Here is a 25,882-nt window from a genome sequence, read left to right on the forward strand (position 1 = left end):
AGAAGTCTCTTTCTTGATCTCATCTGCAGCCAGCCCTGAAGTTAAAGGCAGAGAGGACTCTCCTTGTCACACCCGTGTTTTAATTTTGTTCCCCGGTTCCCCACATCCAGCTCAGGTGTCAAGAATCCCTCACTTGGAACCACACGTATTTGGGATCCTGAACACCTTCACCGCTCTCACATTCTGTCTCTTCTAAACCAGTGAGCCCCTGTGCATACTGCAAGATCCAGATCAAATGGCCCTCCTTCCTAGACAGACCTGGTCACACTGTCTACCATTTCCTTGCTCATTGTAGTTGGTCTGAGCCCTTTGAATTTGGCCTTGGTGGCCCAGTGGACATTTCTGAGAGGATGTGTCAGGAGGTAACACACTTGGTCTTGGTCCCTCAACTGTAGTAGGGTGAACTTCTCAGCCTCTGAGGTAACAAAGGCCAGTGTACAGTGTCACCATGGCAACTCCAATGAACAGCTTGGAAGTCTGCTCCTTAGTAACCCACTGGTCCTCTGGGGTATCAGTGTTACTCTGTCTGACCCTCTGGAGTGGTTCACCTGGGGAGGTGAGGCAGAGGGACCTGTGAGGTATCTGGGGCTCCACCACCACCTGGAGTTTCATTTTCCTTCTCACCACTCAGACCTGCTTGTGAGTGCCAGGTGCCCCGGCTGCAGCTGCACGCATCTTCTCCCCCTCCTTGGTCAGTGCCTCTCAGGACCTTCCTCTCCAGGTCAGTTACTGGTTATGACCCCACCTTCTGTGTCAGCCAGCAAAGTCTGCTCTGACTGCTTGTACTTCTAGGGCAAGGGGTAGCTGGGGGGAGGGCATGTTGGATTGTGATTGCGGCTGGGGGACCAGCTACGATCGGAAAGCTAATCCAAAAGCACAAACTTGAACTTCACTTGACTTTAAGATGGATCACCAGGCCTATTGCATATTAAGACACTCCCTTTCCTATTTAGCCCCGCCCCTGATCCTACTTCTTCTCTGACCCTCATCTTCTCCTTCATGACAGAGAGTAAGCTCACAGGGACTCTGAGCATCTCTGCAGGTCCTTCTGAAGACACACCAATCTTCTGGCTCTGGGAGTGTGTCTTACTCAATGTTCTGTTGCTGTGAAGAGACACCATAACCATGGCAACTCTTAGAAAGAAACCATTGGCCTGGCTTAGTTCAGAGGCTTAGTCCATTGTCATCATATCGGGAAGCATGGTGGCACACAGGCAGAAGTGTGCTGGAGAGGAGCTGAGAGTTCTACATCCGGATCCACAGGCAGCAGGGAGAGAGAGAGAAAAAAAAAAACCGGGACTGGCTTGAGCTTCTGAAATCCCCAAACCCACTCCAGTGACACACTTCCTCCAACAAGGCCACACCACCTAATCTCTGTCTAGTAGAGCCACTCCTTGATGACCACGAATTCAAATATATGAGTCTTAGTGGCCATTCCTACTCAAACCACCACATTCCACTCCCTGGCCCCCAGAAGCTTATAGTCATAGCATGATGGAAAACTGCATTCAGTCCAGCTTCCAAAGTCCCCATAGACTATCACAGCCTCAACACAGTTTAAAAGTTCCATGTCTCTTTGGAGACTCACGGCACTCTCTTAACTGTAACTCTCGTAAAAATCAAAATAAAAAAAGCAAATCACGTACTTCATACATACAATGGCACAGAATACACATTACCCTTCCAGAAGGAAGGAAAGGGAGCATAGTGAGGAAACACTGGACCAAAGCAAGAACAAAAACCACCTGGGCAAACTCCAAATTCTGCATCTCCATGTCTGATGTCAAAACGCTCTTCAGATCTCCAATTGCCTTCAGCTTTGTGGATTGCAACACACTTCTCGCTCTTGGGCTGTTTCCACTCCCTGTCAGCAGCTCTTCTTGGCATGTGTCCCACAGCTCCGGCATCTCCAACATCTCGGAGTCTCCAAGGCAATCCAGGCTTCACCTACACCACTTCAAGCTACGACCTCTCTGGGCCTCCACGCAGGGACACCCCTGACACACGTCTGGCCTCAGTGGCTTTCCTTAGCCATAGATGGAGATTCGCTAACCCCTTTCTTGTATCCTTGACTCTAAAGCCAGCACCACACGTCCAAAGCTGGAAAGCTGCTTGCTGGGGCTGGGTCAGAGTCGGCTTGTTCTATTACATCAATATCACCTTTCTGGTTTTGGTGGTTTCCTTCACTGTCTAACCTTGGCTGTCCTAGAACTCATTCTGTAGACCAGGCTGGCCTTGAACTCAGAGATCTGCCTGCCTCTACTTCCTGAATGTTGAAATGAAAGGCGTGTGTCACCATGCCCATCCCTAAATTTATTTTCGCAAGTTGGAAGCTTAGCTGGGTGGATTCTGGCCCTGAGGTCACCACTCTCTCCGTTACATTCAACATCAGATTTTTCTTTAATCTGTTTATCTCTTCAAACACAGGACTTAGTTTTATTCCAATTCCTGGTGCCCCTTTTCTCCCCAGTTTGTACATTTTCTATTTTACCTTACTCAACTTGCTTCTTTTCACTGTAGATCTATTTAAGATTGGCCCCTCATAACCATGACCCATGGTCAAAACTAGGCCGTTTTGAAATCTCTGCCAGCACCATTAATCTCAAAATTCTTCAATTAAGCCTCAGGCAGACTTTTCAGACAAGGGCAATAAGCAGCCACAGTCTTTGCCAAAATATCACAAGAACAATCTCAGGTCATTGACTAACACTCTGAAGCTGTCATAATCTGCATTGCTTTTGCTCAGTGCCACTGCCTTGCGTGCCTCTATAGTATGGCCCGTTAAGCCCTACTTAAAGCATTCAACTGCTTTTCCAGTCCAAACTTCCAAAGTCCACATTCCATCAGCAAGCAGCAAGGTCAGGTCTGACACAGCAACACCCCACTCCCTGGTACCTACTTCTATCATAATCACTGCTCTATTGCTTTGAAGAGACACCATGACCATGGTAACTCTTATAAAGGAGAGCATTTAACTGGGGACTGGTTTACAGTTAAGAGGTTTTAGTGCATTGTCCTCACGACAGGAAGCATGGCAGCAGAGAGGCAGGCATGGTGCTTCAGAGTAGCTGAGAGTTCTTTATCTGGAGCTGCAGGCAGGTCAAAGAGAGAGAGAGAGAGAGGAAGAAAGAGAGAGAGAGAAAGAGAGAGAGAGAGAGAGAGAGAGAGAGAAATAGAGAGAGAGAGAGAGAGAGGAGGGAGAATGAGATTGGGCCTGACTTGGGTTTCTGAAACCCCAAAGCCCACCCCAGTGACACACTTTCCACAACAAGGCCACACCTATTTCTTCCAACAAGGCCATGCCTCCTAATCTCTATCAAATAGAGCCACTCCCTAATGACCAAACATTCCAATATACTATTGGAATATATAGGAATATATATTCCTATTCAAACCACACCAGAGTGCTAGTATGAATTGCAGCAGTCAGCTCTTGCTGTGTAACAAATCACCCCAGCATTTAGCGGTTTTCAGTGCTGGTGTTTACAGCCTCACAGTGGATTGGGTATATGGACAGAGTTGTGGTGGGTCCTGTCTCAGTTTCTCTTCCAGGCTGCAGTCATGGTGTGGGCGGAGACTTTGGTCTTTTTTAAGGCCTCTCACAGAGAAGAACGAGCTCTCCATAAGGTGTTGGGCAGAGGCTAGCTCACCTCTCTACATGATGCCTATAGAAATGCACATAGAATATGGTCATTGGCCTTCAACAGAGCCCGGAAAGCAAGACAGCCTGAGAGCGCATCTGAACAAAGGCAGAAGCCCATCCTGTCTGTCACAACATGAGGTGACATTCCTCACTCTCACCCCAGTCTGCTGACTTGACCAAATAAGGCCCTATGTGCCTCACAGGGCATGAACAACACTGGGAAGCAGTTTCCCTGGGAGCCTTCCAGCTGGTCCCCAGAGACACGTGTCCCTCTCACAGGAATCGCACATGCACCCCCTTGAGATCTCTGTCAGCTCACCTGATGAGGGGAGATGGCAGAGAACTAGAGAATGGGTGAATTCGGCTCAGGCGTGGGTGGGGCTTTGGTGGGGCTCCTCACAGAGTGAACCACCAGGGATCTTCCTGAAGTTGCCAGCTGCCAGGAAGTCCCAGGTACAGGGAATCCTGCAGGCATTCCTGTTCAGGAATGAGGATGGAGGAGACACACAATGTTTGGGTCCCCAGCGGTGCTGAGCCCCACAGACAAGCATTGGATGGCCCTTGAACAGGCTTCAAGGCAGGAAACAGCTCTTCACTCAATGTCCTGTACTGTGAACTCATGTCCAGGCTGAGCGATGTCTTAAAATTGTGGTCCATGGTGTCCGCTTATTCCATACACTCTGCACTCTGTCCACGCCCAGCTGACAGCGCTTTGCTGACAGTTTGGAACCTCACAGAACAGCCTGTGAGTCACTCTGGACAGAGGTCGTGTCTTGTTTATCTGAGGAAGCTTCCTGAATCGCCTCTATGAGGTGTTGCCTTCATTCCCGTACAGTGGTTCTCAACCTTCCTAATGCTGCGACCTTTAATACAACTCCCCATGTTGTGGGGACCCAAACCATAAAATTACTTTGCTGTTACTTCATAACTGTAGTTTTGCTACTATTATGACTCATGAGGTAAGCATCTGATATGCAGGATGGTCTTAGGCGACCTCTGTGAAAGGGTCATTTGGCCCCCAAAGGGGTCATGACCCACAGATTGAGAACCACTGTTAAAAGAGTCCTCCGTGTGGCTGAAAAATGTTCTGGTTTCCTTATCTTCCCACGATGTTAACAGGTTGTACACCCCACTGCTGGCCTTCTCCTGAGTAATCAGATCCTTTTTTTATGTGTAGGCACATGTGTGCATGTTCATGTGAGTATGTGCACAAGTGTGTGTGTGTGTGTGTGTGCGCACGCGTGCACACATATCTATGCATGGATGTTTAGAGACCAGAGGTCAGCCTCAAGGAGTCTTTCCTCAGGAGCCACCCACCTTTTTTTTTTTTCCCCTTCTTTTTTTAATCTGGCTGGTATCTCACCAAGGAGTCTAGGCTGCCTGACCAGAGATCCTCAAGGCTCTTCCTATCTTCACCCCCCCAACTCCGGGCTTGCAGCCATGTGCCACCACGCCTGGTATTTTACACGGATGCTGGCCATGAACTCAGGCCCTCAGGCTTGCAACAAGCATGTTATCAACTGCACTGGCTCCCTACTCCCCAGAACCATTTCTTTGTTTTAAAATTGTTTTATTGAGCTATATATTTTTCTCCCCTCCCCTCCCTTCCTTTCCCCTCCTCTTCTATCTTCTCCCATGGTCCCCATGCTTCCAATTTACTCAGGAGATCTTATCTTTTTCTATTTCCTATGTAGATTAGATCCATGTATGTCTTTCTTAGGGTTTTCTTTGTTGTCTAGGTTCTCTGAGATTGTGAATTGTAGGCTGGTATTCTTTGCTTCTAAAAGCCACTTACGAGTGAGTATATATGATATTTGTCTTTCTGTGTCTGGGTTATCTCACTCAATATGATGTTTTCTAGATCCATCCATTTGCCTGCAAATTTCAAGATGTCATTATTTTTTTTCTGCTGTGCAGTACTCCATTGTATAAATGCACCATATTTTCCTTATCCATTCTTTGATCGAGGGGCATTTAGGTTGTTTCCAGACTCTGGCTATGACAAACAAAGCTGTTATGAACATAGTTGAGGACATGTCCTTGTGGTACGATTGAGCATCCTTTGGGTATATACCCAAAAGTGGTATTACTGGGTCTTGAGGAAGGTTGTTTCCTAATGTTCCTAGAAATCACCATACTGACATCCAAAGGGGCTGTACCAGTTTGCACTCCCACCAGCAATGCATAGTGTTTCCTTTATCTCACAACCTCTCCAGCATAAGTTGTCATCAGTGTTTTTGATCTTGGCCATTCTCACAGATGTAAGATGGAATCTCAGAGTAGTTTTTATTTGCATTTCTCTGATGGCTAAGGATGTTGAGCATTTCCTTTAGTGTTGTTCAGCCATTTTAGATTCCTCTGTTGAGAGTTCTCTCCTTAGGTCTGTATCCCATTTTTTATTGGGTTATTTGTTCTTTAGATGATCAATTTCTTAAGTTCTTTGTATATTTTGAAGATCAGCCCCCTGTCCAATGTGGGGTTAGTGAAGATCTTTTCCCATTCTGTAGGCTGCCATTTTGTTGACCATGTCATTTGTTTTACAGAAGCTTCTCAGTTTCAGGAGGTCCCATTTGTTAATTGTTTCTGTCAGTGTCTGGGTTACTGGGGTTCTGTTTAGGAAGTGGTCTCCTGTGCCAATGTGCAGAATCACATCTTTTGGCATGTGGAAAGGATACTTTCATTGTATCTTATTTATTGTGTACCCCCTCACACACACACATGCGTGTCGTCTATGTGCACTAAGGTGCACATGTAGAAGTAAGAGGACAACTTGTGGGAGTCAGTTCACTTCTCCCATCATGTGGCTTCCAGGGATTGTACTTAGGCCATCACGTTTGTTGGCAAGCACCTTTACCTGTTAAGCCATCTTGCTTGCCCAAGTCTGAGAACTTTCAAAGCCTGGAAGCTGGGCTCCCTAGTGTTTAATGGTCGTTCCCTACATAGAGAAGGAAGGATGAAGCTGTTCCAAGTCCAGGCGTGGCTGGTTTGTCTGTCACATCCCTCAGTTTGCGGCTTTGCCGCCTTCCTTTCCTGTCACCCCAAGCAACAGTGCCCAGGTTTCTGCTACTGTATATCAAGGGATTTCCTCCTCTAAATCCTGCTGGTGGTACCTCCGTGCCCAGTGTGCCCCTGACAGCAGCATCCACTTCTTGATTCCTGCTCATCTGGGACTTAAGGCAATGAAGGGTTTTCCGACCACATATCCCAACCTCCTCAAGGTAGCAGAGGTAAACTCATTGCTTGATTCAGAACACCCCCCCCCCCACCAATAATATTCTTATTTGTTTGCCCTGGCAACACCTTAATTTGGTATCAAAATGTGTGTTGGTGCGATATTGCCACCATCACATAAAGGTAGTACAGTGGCTTCAAATTTTCAAAAGTCCCAGGGTTTTTGATTGTTTGTTTGTTTTAATCTGTTTGTTTGTTGCTTAAGTTTTCAGAGGTATCAAGTTATGGTTCCACAGTTTTTATGGCTACAAAGACTCGAATTAGGATGGTTCCATGTGGAAAAATTTGTGTCCAACATATGTGTTGAGGAGAAAGAATGTGGGCTTATTGAGTGACCTGGAAGAAGTCAGACATGGAATGTATTGAGAAGCATCTTTCAGGGAAGAGGATGGTGCTGGCATGAGATCCAGTTCCTGCCGGCAATCAGAAAGCTCTACCCAGAAGCCCAAGTCATGCACCTGAAGCAGGGACTCCTCCTCAGGGATGGCGTCCTCTTGTCTGAGGAAAGAGTATTCCAGTCAACCAATTTCCTGGCTACTTCTTGGAATCAGTTCAGGACATTAATTTAGAGCATAGGTCTGAAAAGGGAGAGAATACGGCACGGGCGTCTGCACAGGGGGCCAGGTGGAAGAGGGTTCACTTTTGAGTTGAGATCTTCCGGGGACAGGGCTCACTTGGTTCTTTGAGGACACTGGGGGCTGTGGCCTGTGCTTCTCAGGAACTGCTGGCCAGAGACTGCTGCAGTCCCCTCCACATGGCTTCTGCATGGGTCGGTTTCATGCATGGTGAGTCAGAGCGAGTCAGCTGAAGGAAGTCAGGAAGAATAAGGCAAATGTCATGGATCTAAGCCAGGATTCGTCACGTCATTTTGATCAAGAAACAAGCCACTAGGTCCAGTCTGTACTCGAGGACTGGCCAGCCTGTGAACCTAGGGGGAGTCATATCAGAAAAGGCACAATTATCAAATGTTAATTTTTATTTTGTGGTGCAGAGGATTGACTTAGGGCCTCATGCATTCTAAGCCTTGACCCCACGAAATTTAGTCAAAATTAGTAGGGAGTTTTGACTAAGAATTTTCAAGGGAATAAAATTGATCTGGTTCCTACCTGATTTGAGGTTACCAGCAAAAGCAAATCATCTTGCTGGTTAACAGTTATACACACACACACACACACACTCTCTCTCTCTCTCTCTCTCTGATTCAGCCCTCGGAGATCCCTTTGATGGTTAATTTTAGAATCACCTGGGCAGAGAATCTTACTGAGAGGTTCTTTAGCTCAGATTGGCCCGTGGGCATATCTGTAGGAGATTGTTTTGATGACAGTCACTGATGTGGGAGGACACAACCCACTGTCGGCGCCACCATTCCCCAGGCTTGGGTCCTGGGCTATATAACAGTGGAGAAAGTGAGCCAGCCAAGTAGTAAGCTCACAAGCATTCCATTCTCTCTGCTCTTGACTGTGGGTGGGATGTCAGTAGCTGTTTTAAGTTCCTGCCACCGCAACTCTTTCCTGCTAGGATAGACTGTACCTGGCATTGTGGGCTAAAAGAAACCCTCTTTCCCCAGTTGCTTTTGTCAGGGTGTCTTATCACAGCGACGGAGATGAAGCCAGCACATCGTCCAGCTCTCGCTTGCTGCTTCTATTCTGTCCTTCCCTGAGTTTAAAGAAGTTATCAGGCCAGGCTTCATTACTGACATTACTACATTTGTAGAAACATGGGGGACCACTCCATATGTGCTCAAAATAAGGGAATATAGGGGCTGAAGGGATGGCTCAGCGGTTAAGAGCATTGCCTGCTCTTCCGAAGGTCTTGAGTTCAAATCCCAGCAACCACATGGTGGCTCACAACCATCTGTAATAAGGTCTGGTGCCCTCTTCTGGTCTGAAGGCATACAGATAAACAGAATATTATATACATAATAAATTAATATTAAAAAATAAGGGAATATTAAAAAGAAAAAAGATTACAGGACTGATAGTCTTGGGTCCAAGATCTCCTAGTGGACTTCCCTCTCCTTCAGTGAATAACCAATGGATAAAATGAACTTGGGGTGAGGCTCAACCAGGAATTCATGAGTCCCTGGGTTTCATGCTCCCCTCACTCCAAGCTGCCTGTTTTAAGCTATGTTATGCAGAGACCATGTAGAAGGAACAGAGGCAACTCAGGAGCACAGATCCTTCACCTTAATCATCCGTGAAGAATCATGTGATAGTTTTAAGTAAATGGCAGAGGGGGGATTGAGGCAGTGGTCCCACAGCCAGGGCCTCCTGGAGCTGGTGGAAGAGAGGAGGAAGATGTGGGAGGAGATCAGGAGAGAGTAAGAGAATCCCAGCGAGACGGTTATGTGAGAAAGACCACAGAAGCCCAGGTGGTGGCCCTGGCTAGCCGGAGCATCTGGTGACTGACTGGTAGGTGGTTCTGGGGCCTGGGCTGAGCTGGATGCTGAAGCAGCAAGGACAGTTGCTGCATGGGGAGCCTGGTCAGGGCTGCCTGGACCTCTGAGGCCTCTCTGATCAGTTCTCAGCTGTCATCCTTTATGGAAAATGTCACCTGAAACCACTCAGCATGTGCTGCTTTGTCTACAGGGCCAAGCTCAGAAATTGCGTGTCCCAGAGCCAGAGTCCATGGAGCTGGGCCACCAGCCAGGTAAGATAGGAACACTACTGGCAAAGACAGGTTTCTTTGGGTAGAGGGTTGGAGGACTCAATTTCTCATCTTCTTTAGTCTTGCTGAGGTCTCCAGATGGAATGGCCTAACTGACTCAGGACACTCTAAGACCAGAAGAAAAGTAGAGGGAAGAGCTCTTCCCTCTGAGCCTCCAGCAGCCAGGCCTGGAAACTGACATCATGTGATCCAGGTCTCCAGTTTCTTGGGGTTAAGATGGGGTTGCTGAAGAGCTTGGTAGCTACTCTTGCGCATCTGAAGTATAGAATTGTTGAGAATATTGGTCAGGGTTGGGGTGACGTCAGGCCTGACTGAGCCCAGCATAGAATAATGTGTGGGCTGGAGTTGGTGGCAGAGAGGATTTCCATCTATGCTCTGGGTACTGGGGACAAAGATGCCAGCCTGGAAGGGGAAAGGAGTCTTATATAGGTGTTGCAGAGCCAGGTCAGTTCTGGGAAGGCTCCCCCAGGGTAGCCAGAGATGGCAATTACATGGGGTGGGGGTGAGGTGGGAAGAGCACTGGGAACTTCAGTTGCCTCAAGCTTCCCAGTGGCCCCAGTCATTCCGGTAGATTTTTAAATCTTTGGGTTCTGGGCCTTTCCTGGGGCAGTCTGACTCCAGAGTCTGTATTTTCAGTGAGCGTGATGGGTATTTTGATAAAAAGGCCAGAGTTAGTAGTAAACAAAGCTGGGCTTACTTTCTCTGTCCACCTGATAATGATCAGAGGTGCAACGAGATTTTAGAAAGGTCAGATGTAGATATCTATCAATCATCCATCCATCCATCCATCCATCCATCCATCCATCCATCCATCCTTCCCATCTGTCTTAGTTAGGATTTCTTAATGCTGTGAAGAGACAACATGATCATGGCAACTTTTTTTAAAAAAAAATTTTATTTTATGTACATTGGTGTGTGAGGCTTTCAGATCCCTTGTAACTGGAGTTATAGACAGTTTGAGGTACGTGTGGGAGTACTGGGGATTGAACCTGGATCCTCCATGAGAACAGCCAGTGCTTTTAACTGCTGCACTGTCTTTCCAGTCCCTAGAGATCGATTGATTGATTGATTGATTGAATACTCTGTCTGCATGTACACCTTTATGCTGGAAGAGGAAATCAAATCCCTCTATAAATGGCTGTGAGCCACCATGTGGGTGCTGGGGATTGAACTCAAGATGTCTGGAAGAGTACCCAGTGCTCTTAACTGCTGAGCCATTTCTCCAGCCCCACGGCAACTCTTATAAAGGAAAACATTTAATTGGTATAGTATACAGTTTCAGAGGTTTAGTTCATTATCATCATGGCAAGACATGGCAGCATGCAGGCAGACATGGTGCTGGAGAAAGACCAGAGAGTTCTACATATTGATCCTTAGGCAACAGAGAGTGAATTATGTCTCTGGGTGTAGCTTGAGCATAGGACACCTCAAAGTCAACCTCCACAGAAACACACTCCCTCCAATAAGGCTGTACTGACTTCAACAAAACCACTCCTAATAATAGTGTCACGCCCTATGAGTTTATAGGGGCTGATTACATGCAAAGTATCACACTATCCCATCCACCCACCCACCCATCCATCCACCCATCCATCCACCCATTCCATCCCATCCATCATTCATCCATTCATTCATCCATTCATTCATCCATTCATTCATCCAATCATCCCATCCATTCAACCATCGAACCCATCCATCCATCCATCCATCCATCCATCCATCCATACATCCATCCCATCCATTCAAATATTCTGCTCTAGAGCTCAGAAACTTGATGGCTCTTTTTCCACTTGCCTTTCCAGAGCCTGGTTCACTGCCAGACACATAGAAGGAAGGCACACAGTGGACTAAAGGACTTCTGCTGAGTTCAGGAACACAGGACACAGCCAGGCCTGAAGTGCTACTAACCCTGAAGGGTGGCAGAAGACTAGCTAGGTTGTTATTGTTACTTCATAATGGCTCAGCAGATGAGGCAACCGGGAGGGCAGGCTGGAGACATAGCATCCCCTAACCTTGGGTCGGGAAGGGGTGTGGGTGGGGTTCACTCCTGCACTGGCTTTGTCTTCCTAGGGTCAGGTGAAGCTTCAGCTGACCAGGCAGGTGCTGTGTCTCTGTGTATCACGCTGTGTGTTCCGTCTTGACTCCTACTCTGGCAGCCTTGGTTGTCCCCAGAGGCCCCACTGCCTGGCTGCCGGCTGCTTTGGGCAGAACCCAGAAGGGGGATGGGAAGGCCATCTGGTTCCAGGAGACAGTTTCTCCTTTTTCTGCCTTTTGTGGGCAATAAAGGGGCGGGGACAAAGAGTGGAGCAAGAAAGGCAGGAGGAAGCTGGAAGGAACGGGGAGAGGGTGCCCAGTTTTCCCTGCGCCCTCTCCCTGGGGGAGAAGAGGGGTTCTCAACAGGGCAAGAAAGTCACAGCAGTGACATCTGATGTTTGCACCAGCCTGTCCTAAAAGCCTGACTGGTGACCGCCAAACAGTAGGGTAGCAGCCAGGGTGTGTGAAGTAGGAAGGACCGTGCCCTCCCTCTCTGTGGAGTGGACTGGGTCCCTGCGGTGCGGAGAGGCTTTTTAAACAGTCAGTTAGAGTGCAGCGTGAAGTCAGATTTCATTTATACACAAAAGCCAAACAAGCTGTCTGTTGCAGGCTTGGAAGACTCTTCAGGAACACTTAGGGGGAAGCTACCCAAACATTTCCAGCTGGCTCCTGCAGCTGAGGATGGGGCAGGCTGGGAGGGGCATGAGGACTTACACACAGCAGGTGCCCCGGCAGACACACCGCCATATCACTTAGAGAGAACATTTCTGGTTAGCCCCATTCAGGGCCATCTGCTGTCACACGGTTTGCAGTGGGAATGAGAGGAGACGGGCTCTTGGACTGGACGAGGTGCTGGTGTTTCCTGTGGTCTGACACTACAGCCAGTCACTTGTCTTCTCCCTTGCTAAAGGGCTCTAATGCTCTGGGCACCTTGGGGTATCGTGCAAGGCCTGAGACTGGCCCACTCCATGGACTTCATCTGGGAGATCCCCTCCCCTTATCTAGGAGGATAAAGGCATCGTGGAACTCATGGTGAGGTAGAAAGGAAAAGCCCAGGGCTGCGAGGATGGACTGTGGACAGTGTAAGGTGTTGAGCAGAGAACTGGCCCGACAAGCTTGGAAGTGTTTGTGGGTGCATGTGCATGCATGCATGCGTGAGTGCACGCGCGCACGCGCGCACACACGCGCACACACACACACACACACACACACACATTGAAGAAAGGGTCTGATTTGACTTTCAAGAAAGGGAATTGGCGGGTGGTAGAGAGATGGCTCAGCAGTTGAGAGCCATAGCTACTCATCCAGAAGACCCAGGTTTGAGTCCCAGTGTTTGGGACTCCAGTACCTGAGAACCCAACAATCTCTTCAGGCCTCTGTGGGCATATGGTACATAAACACACATGTACATGCAGGCAGAACGCCTGTGTGCATAAAAATAAAGGTTAAAAACTTCAAAAAAAAAAAAAAAAAGAGGGGAGAGTGCCTCAACATGGAGTGGGCCAGTCTGGGTGAGGCTGAGAGATGGGGTGCCTGGGGTGTGCAGGGAGGGCAGCAGCAGTCCCTTATCTGAGCCAGGGATGACAGGAGTGGAGGTCCACGGGGAGAGGCTAGCAGTGTTTCTGGCATCAGGAGTTTTGAAGTGATACAAGCAGGAATAAGAGAGGGAGCCATTAGTGTCCCCGAGATCCTGGTAGGTGGCTAGGATGGAAGGCAGAGAGGGGGTTGGGGAGCAAAGACCAGGGCTTGGACCCCATTCTGCCACTTCATGGTCCTGAAATTTGGCCAAGCCAAGAGTCACCTCTGCCACTCCCATGCCTATCAGATTCATATAATGGTTTCTTGGGGGTTCACAGTGGGAAAGGGAACTTTCCAAAGTGAGCCAGGGGACACCAAGGCCCAGAGGAGCTGGATCCCTTGTTTAAAGGCCGTGCTGTTAGGCCTATTTAAGGCTGGACAGGCCTGGGTCACAGCCCCTACGGTCATAGCTCTATGGGGACAACCCTGTCGAGTGGAGGTCTGTTCGCTGACCTTTCTCTGTCTCCCTCCTCTCCCTTTTCTCACCTTGCCTTGGGATCCTTTGCTTTCTCTGCTCCATGCCCTTGTCTCCCTCTGGCTCCCTGGCTTTTGTCTGCTTTCCTTCGGCCGACCCCTCTGTTACCTTTCCTGCTTCGGCTTCTCACACCTGTGCCTGCCTGTCTCTCCGGCCACTCTTCCCACCTGCCCAGGTACAGCCACTTTGACAAAGACCCACCTGAACAACAAGGAGGGTCAGCAGGACATGGACTCCTGGAGAGTTGCCCATAGCAACTTGGATGGCTCCACATTCAAGCACCAGCCAAGGCTCTCCCAGAGCCCTCGAGGCAGTGCCCTGGGCCAGGGCCACCTGGAGGTCCCACCTCCACCACCAACTCCTACCAGCAGGACTTCTCTGGCCATGGGCTCACAGCCCAAGGACCTGAAGAAGGGGGCATCTAGATCCAACTCGAGAGAATCCAGGGGGACCCCAGAGCGGACAGTGTCCCTGAGCCAGAAGGACAGCGCCATTCCCGAAAACATCCGCCACAAGTTTGGGAGCAAGGTGGTGGACCATCTGATCTCTGAGGAACAGGTGACAGAGCAGGGACGCGGGAGACTGATGGTGGGAGAGGGTTGTGTGGAGACTTAGTGAGTTCAGATTCCATTCCTGGAACCGGTCCCTATACTGTTAGGAAGTGGCGTTTACTGAGACCTGCTACGCATTAGGCGCCGTGCCGTCTCAAGCCATTGTGCGTGACGACTCTGAGGCAAAAGGTATTACCTCCATTTCACATGAAGTCCAAGGCAAGAGGAGCTAAACAACAAGTCAGCCACATCTACCCAGTCACGTGGGATGAGGATTGAGAGCCAGATCTAGAACCCTGGCTACTACCAACTTTGCAATTACAAGTCTGTTGTTTGCATTAGACATTTTCAATTTGAACACATCTCCTGAGGAGGCCAACGTGCGTGTGTAGACTACACTTACTGGGTATCAGGGATCCAGGTTTGGACTATGGCTCTATTTCTGTGACTCTATTTCCTCAGTGGCTCTATTTCCGCAGGCCAGGTGACTCTCATTAAATTGCTTTCTGTCTCTGGCCTTCAGGTACTAGATCTGCAAAATGAAGCACCCAAACTGTTCAGGCTGATGAATCCATGGCAGGCATACTACAAGTCTAGCCCTGTTTATGGCAGGCACGACTAATCAATCCTGGCACTCTTTCCCACCTGCTCTATTATTCTAGACAGCCATTACTTATCAATTGGAAATTGAGACTAGATTCACCTGCCATTTTTAGTCAAGGGATAAGCTCCCCTCCTTTGTTCGTATTCTGAGTCCTATTTTAAGGCCACCATTTAAATGACTGCAGTCTGTGGTCAGGAGGGCAGAAGTTATTGCTTCCTTTTAAACAGAGGGTAGCTGGGACCAGGAGAGGCAATGTGTGTGATCCGCTTAGAGCCACAAAGCCAGGAGATCCATGCAATAAAAGACACGGGGTCAGGGCCCTCCCGGGTTTGCTCTCAATTGTCATTTCAAGGTACAACTTCACCCATCAGACACTCTGGGGGTGGGTCACAGCCTTAAATGTCCCTCTCTACTTGGAGGGACTTGTTCCATTGGAGATGGCTGTGTTCACTCTTGGCCTTGAGAAGACACCATTTCTGTTTAGCCACCATTTGCCTGTCTGCTGCAGCTTCCAGAACACAGGTCCCCGGTGCCACGAAAGTGTCAGACATCTGAGCTGAAAGCTACTTTCAGACTCTCAGGTTTGCCTTCTACCCATGTTTTACAAGCAGAGAAACCGAGGCCCAGAGAGGTTCCGAGACCTGCCGAAGTCAACAGCTGCTCTGTGTGAGAACGGGCTCATAGTCAGATTTTCTGACCCATACATAGGCCCAGACTTATCCCTTTAGGCCTCAGTTTCTTTCTTGATGTGAGGAAGAAGTTGGTCTCAGTGTAAACTAAGAAGTTTGACTTGTAGGATGCCTCGATAGTAAGCCGCAAGCTGTGTAAACTGGGGGAGTCTGGCCTTTTAAAGTCCTGTTTCTTCATTTCTAAAATGGCGGGGACAGGCTTATCCTCTGAGACCCTCTTCCTGATGGTGTACACAGTAAGAGCTCAATACGCATAGAATCACTGAAGACTGGGAGGAGGAAATGGATGGGGAGGTGCAAAGCTTGCTCTGGGGGATTAAGCCTGCAGTGGGGAAGGCAGGGTAGGAGGGAGCAGGCATGTCCTTACTATCCCATCATTTCTCTCTTCCCTTTGCCTCCTCCTTCAGGCTCAAAAGGCCATTGGTGAACTCTTTGAGGGCCAGAAGAGGTCAAGCTCATGGCCCAGCAGGACCCAGAGCCCTGCACAAATCTCCTCCATCTTCGCAGACTACTATGACCTGGGCTACCACATGCGGTCCAACTTGTTTCAAGGTCAGATTATAAAGGCCAGGGTGGGACCGTGAGCATGTGTGGTCCAGAGAACATTGGGCGCAGAAGGCCTTTGGGGTGTCCACCCTATCTGGACCTTAAGGCCCCAATGCATAGCCCCACAGACACTCAGTTTAGAAGCACCCAAGGCATCCTTCATGCTGGCATGCCCTACAGGAATGCCAGGACCAGCTAGACCCTGCAGGTGTGTCTTCACTGTGCAGGGGATGCAGCCCACTTGGCAGTGAGGCCCCCACACTGGACACCTCTGGTTCCCTAGACTACAAGGGGGAGTCCCAGGCACCCCTGACCTGACACCTTTGGTGACAGTGACAATATCAGTTTTCTTGAGTTCAAAGGTCAGTTGGCCACTCCCTAGCTGGGGATGACTATGAGCGAGGAGCCCTCCCTTTGTAACGGGGTTGATAACCAGTGTGGCCTTTATTGCCGTGGGCAGAATTCCAGTACAGGGGTTGGGGTGAGAGGCCATTCATTTATCTTCCCTGGAACCTAGGGGTGGCATCATCTGGAGGAAAGGACAGGTGAATTGGAGGGGTGCCATTTCTAGAAGGATAATTTGGCCTGTCTAATCCTGTTTGGCTCGGGGGCGCCATGAACTTCATGTCATGGCTGGGCTTGCAGCCAAGTGCTCAAGATCTGTCGTGGTGAAGAGAAGTGGAACTCACAAGGACGGTTCCTAGGGCTAAGAGGATTCCCCAGGCTTTCCTCGATGGCTGAGATGGGGTACACAGTGAGCATGCAGGGGCTTCTCACTACATCCTTTCTGCTCAGCTTTCCTTTTGAAAGGGTCCACTTTCAAAGGTCCTCCTCCCTCCCACTGTCTCCAGTGCTCCTAGGGTCTGGTAGGCCTCTTTCCCCTGGCTTGGGTCCCTGTCACCCGAGGAACCAGACACACATTGGAAGCCTCTCTGCGTTTTTCTTTGAGCTTGAGGAAGAGGTGGTGCTGGGGGAGGAAGGCTAGATCAGATCAAATTGCCCTCTCTTGTGGAGCCCGGAATTCTACCTTTTCTCATTGACACTGGTCACCAAAACGTTCTTACCTACAACGTTATAAAATGTGAACATAAGTATGAAAGAGTACTATTCTTAAGAGTCTGTGTTCCCCTCACCCAGCCTAGGCAGAGGAAGTGTGCCAAGGGTGAGCAGGAACCAGCTCCTGCCAGCTCGCAAAGCTAGGCTCACAACAAAGGGGCCATTGTTGGGCTTTCCTGAAGTGACTGGCATATCAATGGTATCTTACAACTAGGTGGGAGTAGCCTGTACTGGGAGATGGGCACCAGAATGAGGGCTTTGACCCGCAGCACTCTAAGCATGTGACCGCCAGTGTCCGTGTCAAGGCCCCACCATGGGGATTCACCTTGGCATTTGTGGATGGGCGTGGTGAGGTGTGCTGTATAGGGGCAGGGTAGAGAAGCCAGACAGGAAGGAGTCTGGGTCATGGATATTATTCTTTTCCAAGGTAGAGTAGGAGACCAAGTTAGTACGGGAGGCAGAGGAATGGGCTTGCTCGACTTGAATGAAGGATTGCTCCAGCACCGTGTGGAGGAGGACACGGGGAGCTGTGGGACCAGGCAGGGCAGACACAGGGACAGCAGTGAGGAAGGACTGTAAACATCCAGGAGAGGGAGCCACAATGGTGGCCTGGTATGCTTGACAGCCTTTTGTTATTGTAACAGGAATGCCCAAGATAATCAGCTTTTTTTTTTTAAACTTTATTTAACTTTATTTCATGCGCATTGGTATAATGATGTCAGATTCTCTTGAATCTGGAGCTACAGACAGTTGTGATCTGCCATGTGGGTGCTGGGAATTGAACCCGGGTCCTCTGGAGGAGCAGTCAGTGCTCTTAACCACTGAGCCATCTCACCAGCCCCGATAATCAGCTTATTCAAAGGTTAACGAAGTGTGGTGATACACGTCCATAAACCCAGCACTCAGGAGGCAGAGGCGGGGGGGGGGGGGGATTATTGTGAGTTTGAGGACAGCCTAGACTACCTAGTGAGTTCCAGGTTAGCCTTGGTGACAAGAATAAAACCCTTAAACCAAAAACAGAGGCGATCTTTCTCATGGCTCATGTCTTCGGAGGTCACCTAGGCTACCATCAGTTGGCTTTTTGTCCTTTTGGGGCTGTGGGGAGGCACAATAGCATGGCAGGGTGTGTGTGATGGAGCACAGCTCTTCGCCTCATGACTGACAAGTGAAAACCAAGGGAAAAAAAGGCAGGTCCCATTATCCCATTGGAGATCCTCCTCCTCCCCTCCCCAGTGACCTGAAGTCTTCCAGTAGGCCCTTCCTTGGTTTCTGTCATTAGTGCCAAACTGGGCATTAAGCGTTCGACACTGGCCTTTGGAAGATATTTCAGGTCCAGTCTCTGGGCTGGTGCACTGCACATCTGGATGGCACTGTGTGCCATGTGGCAGAACAGGAGGGCTCAGGTCACACAGCCCCAGGCACAGGAGCCTGGGCATTTGTGTAGGGGTGGAGTAATAGATCAGGCAGAGCAGGCTAAGGAATGGACTTGGGTGTGAGAGCAGGATTAGGGCTGATTTCAAAGCAGTTTACCTGAGCAGCCTGAAGAAAGCTGCTTGGCTGTGGAGATGGAGCCTTCTTGCAGGAGCGAAAGGGAGCACAGGCTATGCTGAGTCATGGACCTAATCCTTTCTGCTTTCTCAGGCTTGCTTTAAGCCCTTAATCCACTTCAAATCCACTTCTGTGGGCGGTGAGAAGGATTCCTTTCTAATTCCTTGTGTGAAGTATTTATCTCCTCAAGAGTCCCATCTTCTCCGAACCTCCCCACCACCACCACGTGTCTGCCCTCACGTTTCCACATGCAAAAGGCTCTGGTGTAGTAGAATTTTCTTTACTCTATGGGGGGAGGGGTACTCAGCTCCCAAATAAATACATGGAGACTTATTCTCACTTATCGATGCCCGACCTTAGCTTGGTTTAGTTTTAGCCAGCTTTTCTTACATTATCCTGCCTGCCTTTTGCTTCTAGGCTTTTACCTTTCTTTATTCTATATACTTTTCTTTCCTTCTTACTTTGTGGCTGGTTGCGTGGCTGTCCCCCACCCCCGCATCATTCTCCATTTCTCCTCCTCCCTCTTCTATCTAGTCTGTCTAGCATCCCTGCCTATTTCTCTTCTCTGCCTAGCTATTGGCTGTTGAACTCCTTATTAGATCAATCAGGTGTTTTAGACAGGCATAGCAACCCCGCTTACAGAGTTAAACAAATGCAACATAAAAAAAAACGCAACACATCTTTGCATCATGAAATAAATATCCCATGGCATAAACAAATGTAGCACATCTTCACCTAATATTCCACAACACTCTCTTTCTCCTATCTGGCCATCCATTTAGTATGCCACTGTGGTCACTGAAGTATTGTAAGGTAGCTGGGAACACACACCTTCTTGCCCCCAGCACGGCCACTAAAGTACTGGGTATAGGGGAATGTGTTACAGTAGTGGTATTGGGAAGCCAGGATACTTACAGCCGCAATCGGGCAGTTCTGGAGGGTTTCTAGGCCCTTCATTGTAAGGATTGTGAGGATCAATTAGACAATTTCCAGGAAAACCCTCTTTGGGTTTTTGATTGGAGCACATTGACTTGGTGAATCAATTCAGGGGCAATTGTCAGTGTGGTACTAATTTATTTTCCAATTTAACAATGTGCTAAACAGTTCCTTCCATTTGAATCTTTCTTCAGTATTTTGTAATTTAGGGTAAAAAAAATCTCATTTTGCCACTTATCACAAATAGATTTCTTTTTCTTTGTTTTTGTTCTGAGTGAGAATCTCCCTATGTAGCCCAGGCTGGCCCTGAACTCAGGGTGACCCTCCTAAGCCCAGCTTCTCAAGTGCTTGGGGCATAAATTACCATCCCTATTGTAGAAGATAACTATTTAAAAATGGTATTTCCTAGGGCTGGGGATGTAGCCAAGTGGCAAAGTATTTGCTCAGCATGTTTGAGGCCCTAGGTTCAGTCTTCAGAATTACTTTTGCTATGCAGTGGCCTATATGACAGCCATTTATTCATCTGCCTATTTATCTATTTGTGGTGCCGGGGTTCAAACCCAGCTAGGTAAATACTGTGCCACTGATCTATATTGCCAGCCCAGTCATTTCTTTTGTATATTAACCATACCTAAAAGCTCCATGTATTAAAAATTAAAGATTATTTGAGATCTTTTTGAATTATAATTATAGTTGAATGGCCACACATATCCATAAATACATCAATATATTGTGTCTATCTTCTTATCTATCATTTATGTGAATATAAATTTTGTTACTGGAGGCTCCATGCATACTGGAGAAGTACTCAAGCCGAGCCTTCTTTTTCCTTGGAGACAAGGCCCTGCCAAATTACTCAAACTGGACTGAAGTCCACTCTAGTCCAGGTGGGCCTTGGGCTTATGATCCTTCTATTCCAGTTTCCCGGGTAGCTGGGATTACCAGTCTGTGGTACCGGGCCTAGCGTACTTGTAAGGGAATTTTGAAGATGCGTTTTTATTGGGTTTAGGAATAAAAGAAGTCCCTCATTCCTAGCTTGATTTTCCTGCCTCCATTCTGAATAGATCCTGAGTTTGTTAACTAGCTGCGCTGCTGACTTTTAGATGAGCCCCTGGATCCTTTTCTCATTCGTTTATAAATGGAGTAAATCACACAAACTGGTTTTTCTCATGTTAAACCAGGTTTGTTTTCTTGCAAGCTTCTGCCGACGACGAGAGACACTGGCTCAAAACAATAAGGTGGACAGTGATAGAGGGAGGGCAGCCAAGATGGCCTCCAACAACATGCAAACACGTGCATACATACACAGATATGCAGACACACTAGTGTACACACATACACACCACACACACACACACACACACATACACACACACACACACATACACACACACACACACACACACACACACACACACACACACACACACCCTCCCAGGGTGAACTGGAATTGTGTAGCTACCACATATGGAGGTTCCAGAGCAGGGGAAAGTACCAGAGTCTGGGTTTGGCTTTAGCTTGGACTGGCAAGTACTAAAGCCCCCAGGGCCAGGATTCATGAAGAGGAGGGGAGCAGGCCCCCGAAAGTCCTACAGTCTTTGACTTTGCTGCTGTGGGCTGAAGTGTGGCAGGGGTTTGAAACCAAACACAGTGGTGAGTCTTGCTGTCACCCTGTGTCCTCACCCCTGCTGTCACCTCATGCCCCGGCCCTGGTGTCTGATGTTTGAAGATGCTCTTGGTGCTTCTTCTGTTGGTGCCTGTGTACCCACCCTCTGCAAGCCTGGGAGTCTTGGGGTTGCACGCCTCTCTACTGCCTGTGGTTACTTCATAGAAGCATGGGGTTCTCTGCACTGGAGACAGAGCTGGCCCTCGTGGCTCTGACCCATCTCAGTCTGAAGATTTTTATTCTGTTACAGCCATCCTCCAGACTCTGAGGCAATGCACGAGCTCCCAAAGCAAACCCTAATCTAGTTAGATTTATTCTGAGAGGTGAGAAGCAGGTTTTGTCTCTGCCTTGGGGAATCTAAAAAGCCAAAGCAATCCTTTCAAACGATGCTAGCCGCCATATCCCCCCAAATCTGGCCATTTTATAGCCTCACCTAGGGCCTTCCTTCAAGTTCTATTCAGAGACTTTCATGTTGCTGCTTTGATCCCCGGTTGCCACCAGGACTGAGGGCTTTGATCAAACCTCTAACTCACTGTTACGTAAGCCTTGCCAACTGGAAACCCCAAGCCTGCAAGTTTGCTTTCCAGAGTGATTTCTAGCTTGGTGGCATCGTCCTCAGAGAATGCGGCCTTTAGGAACTTTGCAGGTCTGTGGCTGTTTGCCTAATAGGAGAGGCCTGTTAATGATTCTCCATAAATCCTGTCATTCTCTAGTAATACTCTCTGCTTGATCTATTAATTAGTGAAAGGCGAACCTCTAAATCCTTCCTGGTGGTAGCAGGCTCATCAGTTTCTCTCTTGGTTTTGCTATGTCCATTCAGATACTCGCAATGAAGCAAGCGTAGGATCATGATGCTAACTCACATAGTTATTTATATAAATTTTTAAAAGCTTTTATTTTTAATGTGTGTATATATGAAGGGGTAGGGGACTCACACGCATACTGTGTCATGCCTGTAGAGGTCAGAGGACAATCTGCAAGAGTCTGATCTCTGCTTTCACCAGATGAGTGCCAGGGATTGAATTCGGTCAGGTCACGGACTTGGCAGCAAGCACCTCTACCTGCCGAGCTATAGTGCCAGCCCCTGTTATTTTTATTTCTCCTACTGCTGTTGACTTACGGGCTGTTTTGTCTGATACGGGTGTAGCCGGGGCAGCTTGTGCTCAGCTGACATTTTGTCTGACGTATCTTTTTCTAGCTTTTTCTATTTATCCTCTCCTTGTGTCTTTTTTTAAATGTATGCTTTAAATAATACAGGTCTGGGAATTATTTACTCTGGCAATCTGTTCTCCATAACCAGTGAGTGAAGTCAGTTTTTATTTCTGTTGCTGATGAATTTGGGTCGATCCATGCTTTCTTTGTGTTTTCTATTTGTGTCTTTCTTTCTTTCTTTCTTTCTTTCTTTCTTTCTTCCTTTCTTTCTTTCTTTCTTTCCTTCCTTCCTTCCTTCCTTCCTTCCTTCTTTCTTTCTTTCTTTCTTTCTTTTTTAAATTTAATTTGCACGAGCTTTCTTCTTATTCTTCCCAGTCAGATTTTTTTTTCTCTTTTGGTGTTCTTTTCCACAGCTCTTCTTCATTTTCTAGTTATTTTTGACATTTGTAGGTGCATCACAGACAGGTCCTCATGGGAAGGCGCGAGGGGTCCTCTGCCTTCTCGGGCCGAGGGAAGGCTGCTGTTACTCTCCCGCCTCTCTCCGTGCAATGCCTGCCTGTTTTAAAGTCAAAAGGTTGAGCTGCCCTGGCCGGGCTCTTTAACTTTGCGGCTGTGTGACTTTGAACACTCTGCCTCAACCTGTGCCCCAGCGGCGAGCAGGTGACGATCGATCCATCGATCTATTGTCTCAGCTGCTTCCTAGGAGGGCTGATTCAGTAAGGGGGGGTTCCCGGGAGGGAACAGTTTGGAATTATCCTTAGCTCCTTGGATATCTTCACTCGCAGCTGGTTGGGGGTGTGGCTCAGTGTGGAACTCTGACCTAGTGTGGTAGGTGTTGCTTTGGACGGTCACACTGATTGGACTGAGGTCTAGTAAGCCGGCCTCTGGGTGTGTCTGGAAGGCAGTTTCCAGAAATATCAACAAGTGTGTGTCAGGGTGTGGGTGGAGGGTGGAGGGGTGTGGGTGTAGGGTGTAGGAATGTGGGTGGAGGGGTGTGGGTGTAGTGGAAGGGTGTGTGTATAGGATGGAGCAGTGTGTATATAGGGTGGAGGGGTGTGGGTGGAGGGTGGAGGGATGTGGGGGTAGGATGAAAGTCTAACCAGGATGTGGGTGGCACCTTCCTTGTTTCCTGGCTACCATGATGTGAGCTCCCCTCCTCCCAAACCCTTGAACTGAAACCTCTAGAATCATGGGCTAAAATACCCCTTAGCTTCCTTCAGTTCTTTGGCTCAGGCATTTACCACAGTGACCAGAAACTGGTTGACACTGTGACTCGTGCCAGAGATGTGAGCTCCTTGCTGTGACTAAACCTGAGCATGGGATTCTGAGACTAGCTTGTGGGAGGAATCTGGAAAGTCTAGAGTTTTGAGCTAGAGAAATCCCGGAGAGCTACAGGCTCAACTAAAGGGTGATTCTCGGCAGAGCTGAGGAACCCACACCATCATTGATCACGTAAACAGTGGACTATTCTGGTGTGTTCAGATGGGAACAAGGATTCTCCCGGGAACTGGGCTAAAGGCCATTCATGCTAGAGCCTGACAAGGTGTCTACTTTTATCCCTGTCCTGAGACTCTGTGGGAAGCTGAGTTTAAAGGTGGGCTTAAATGGGCTGGAAAGATGAGAAGGCTCAGCGGTTAAGAGCACTGGCTGTTCTTCCAGAGGACAGGAGTTCAGCCCGCAACACCCACACAGCGGCTCATAACCGGAACTCCAAAATCTGGCACCCTCACACAGACATACATACAGGCAAAACACCAATGCACATAAAAATAATAATAACAAAGAAAAGATGGACTTAATCTTCCCAATCTTAAAGGAAGACCCTATCCCCTAGGGTAGGTAAATAATCCAAAACTCAGAGAGTTTAACACTGAGGCCATGTTAAACCCTCCCACTCCCCTCTCTTCCATGCAAACTGGCACTGAGATACAGCATAGGGTGCTGTACGTTCAGTGACTTGCGGATTTCTCCACGGTGTCTACAGGGCCACCCCAGGAGACAAAGAGCCTCATGAAGGCTTCCTACACGCCAGAGGTGATTGAGAAATCAGTGAGGGATGTAGAACACTGGCATGGCAGGAAGACGGATGAGCTAGGTAAGTGGAAGCTGGGCTGTGGGGCGGTCCTCTCCTCCGTGGACAGGGTGAGTGGCTGCAGGGTGCAGAGGAGGAGGCGGGGCCTGGCGCAGGGGTGGAAGCGGTGAGTGGCTGCAGGGTGCAGAGCAGGAGGCGGGGCCTGGCGCAGGGGTGACAAGACATTGGGTGGGTTTGGACCTCCTGGAAGCTGCTGCTGGCCCCAGTGACGATCCCTCCTCTGATCCCCGCAGGACGGTGGCACCGGAAAAACGCCATGAATATGAACTTGCAGAAGGCACTGGCAGAGAAATACGGAGAAAAGGGCAGATCCAAGGGCAAGTAGTTGAAAGGACATTGGAAGGAAGCTCGCGGAGAGTGCTACCAATAAAGAAAGGCGGGCCCAGGTCTGAGCCCTGCTCCTGCGTGCTGCTCCTCTTCGTGCCATGCCAGGATGGGGACCCATGTGTGGGGCTGGAGGGACAACTGAGGAGGACAGATGCTCTGTGCAGCTAGGTTTCTGAGACCCTCCCCTCTTCACAGCTTCCTCCGTGACCTCAGGAAGAGTTAGGAGAGTTGAGCCAGAGTGCTCGACTGGGTGACAGGTCCTCTACTGGGCACTGCTATGTTATACCCTTCATGTGGCCCCTAGCCGATTTTCAACAACTCTAGGTGTTTATTCCTCTCCCACGAACCTGCAGACTTCAGAGGAGTTGGCCATGTCGTCTACCTCTTCTAACCTAGGGGCAGATCTGATGGGTCTCCCATATGTACAGAGTGATTGGTTCAGAAATGGGCACATGGCTCAGTTCGGGCCAGTGAGATAAATGGATGACAAAGGCCAGGCGTGAGATGTTGCCTGGTAAACACTTTTCTGAGCTGGGCATGCAGCAGAACATTTGTTATTCCCAACATTCTGAATGAAGAGCCAGGAAGCCACGTAGACAATCCTGGCAGACATTAGAGAACCAGAGGAATTGCGGACACCTCAGCACAGTTTAACTCTTCCTGGACCTTGCAGAAGTCACCCAGTTCTGGACCACAGTAGGGAAGGGTACTACTGCTGGGTTGATTGTCAAAGGTTGATGAGTACCGCTTCTGAGATGGTACCACAGTTGGGAATGGTACCACAGATAGAAAGGATGCTACGAATGGGATGGGTACGACATCTGGGATGGTACCACATTTGGGAAGGATACCACAGATGGAAAGGATACTCTGGATAGGATGGGTATGACATCTGGGATGGTACCATAACTGGCATAATATTATAGTTGTGGAACTTGGGTTCCACAGCCGAGAGGAGCATTGTAACTGGGATGGGTACCACAGCTGGACTGATTACTGCAATTACTAAATATGAATACATCAATAAAGATGGTTAACACGCCTTTAATTCCAGCACTCGGGAGAGAGACGCAGGTGGATCTCTGTG

At 48.7% G+C, this 25,882-nt stretch overlaps 1 protein-coding gene across 3 annotated transcripts; it reads left to right on the forward strand.

Moving 5' to 3' along the window:
• Positions 1–498: 498 nt before the first annotated feature.
• Cimip4 (ciliary microtubule inner protein 4) lies at positions 499–24,860 on the forward strand. 3 transcript variants are annotated; one of them, XM_087899018.1, is made up of 7 exons: positions 522–556; positions 632–721; positions 9,463–9,523; positions 13,804–14,186; positions 15,880–16,024; positions 24,361–24,471; positions 24,702–24,860. In XM_087899018.1, exons 3-7 carry the CDS (start codon positions 9,502–9,504, stop codon positions 24,791–24,793), a joined length of 753 nt encoding a protein of 250 aa, XP_087755144.1. In that variant the 5' UTR covers positions 522–556; positions 632–721; positions 9,463–9,501; the 3' UTR covers positions 24,794–24,860. The 3 variants fall into 3 exon arrangements, with proteins under 3 accessions (XP_087755143.1, XP_087755144.1, XP_048310824.2); XM_087899017.1 differs by having other exon boundaries at positions 499–721; XM_048454867.3 differs by lacking the exons at positions 522–556; positions 632–721; positions 9,463–9,523 and adding an exon at positions 11,580–11,641.
• The last annotated feature ends 1,022 nt before the right edge of the window (positions 24,861–25,882 follow it).

The sequence above is a fragment of the Myodes glareolus genome, chromosome 19, assembly GCF_982192425.1.
Source record: "Myodes glareolus chromosome 19, mMyoGla1.1, whole genome shotgun sequence".
In the NCBI taxonomy this organism is placed as follows: domain Eukaryota; kingdom Metazoa; phylum Chordata; class Mammalia; order Rodentia; family Cricetidae; genus Myodes; species Myodes glareolus.

What these genes read in the sequence shown, in the direction of transcription:
- Cimip4 (XM_087899017.1), top strand. Translation starts at nt 9,502, where the DNA reads ATGGAGCTGGGCCACCAGCCAG. An exon ending in ATCTGATCTCTGAGGAACAG is followed by an intron (nt 14,187 to 15,879) that starts GTGACAGAGCAG and finishes CTCCTCCTTCAG; the next exon opens with GCTCAAAAGGCCATTGGTGA. An exon ending in CAGGAAGACGGATGAGCTAG is followed by an intron (nt 24,472 to 24,701) that starts GTAAGTGGAAGC and finishes TGATCCCCGCAG; the next exon opens with GACGGTGGCACCGGAAAAAC.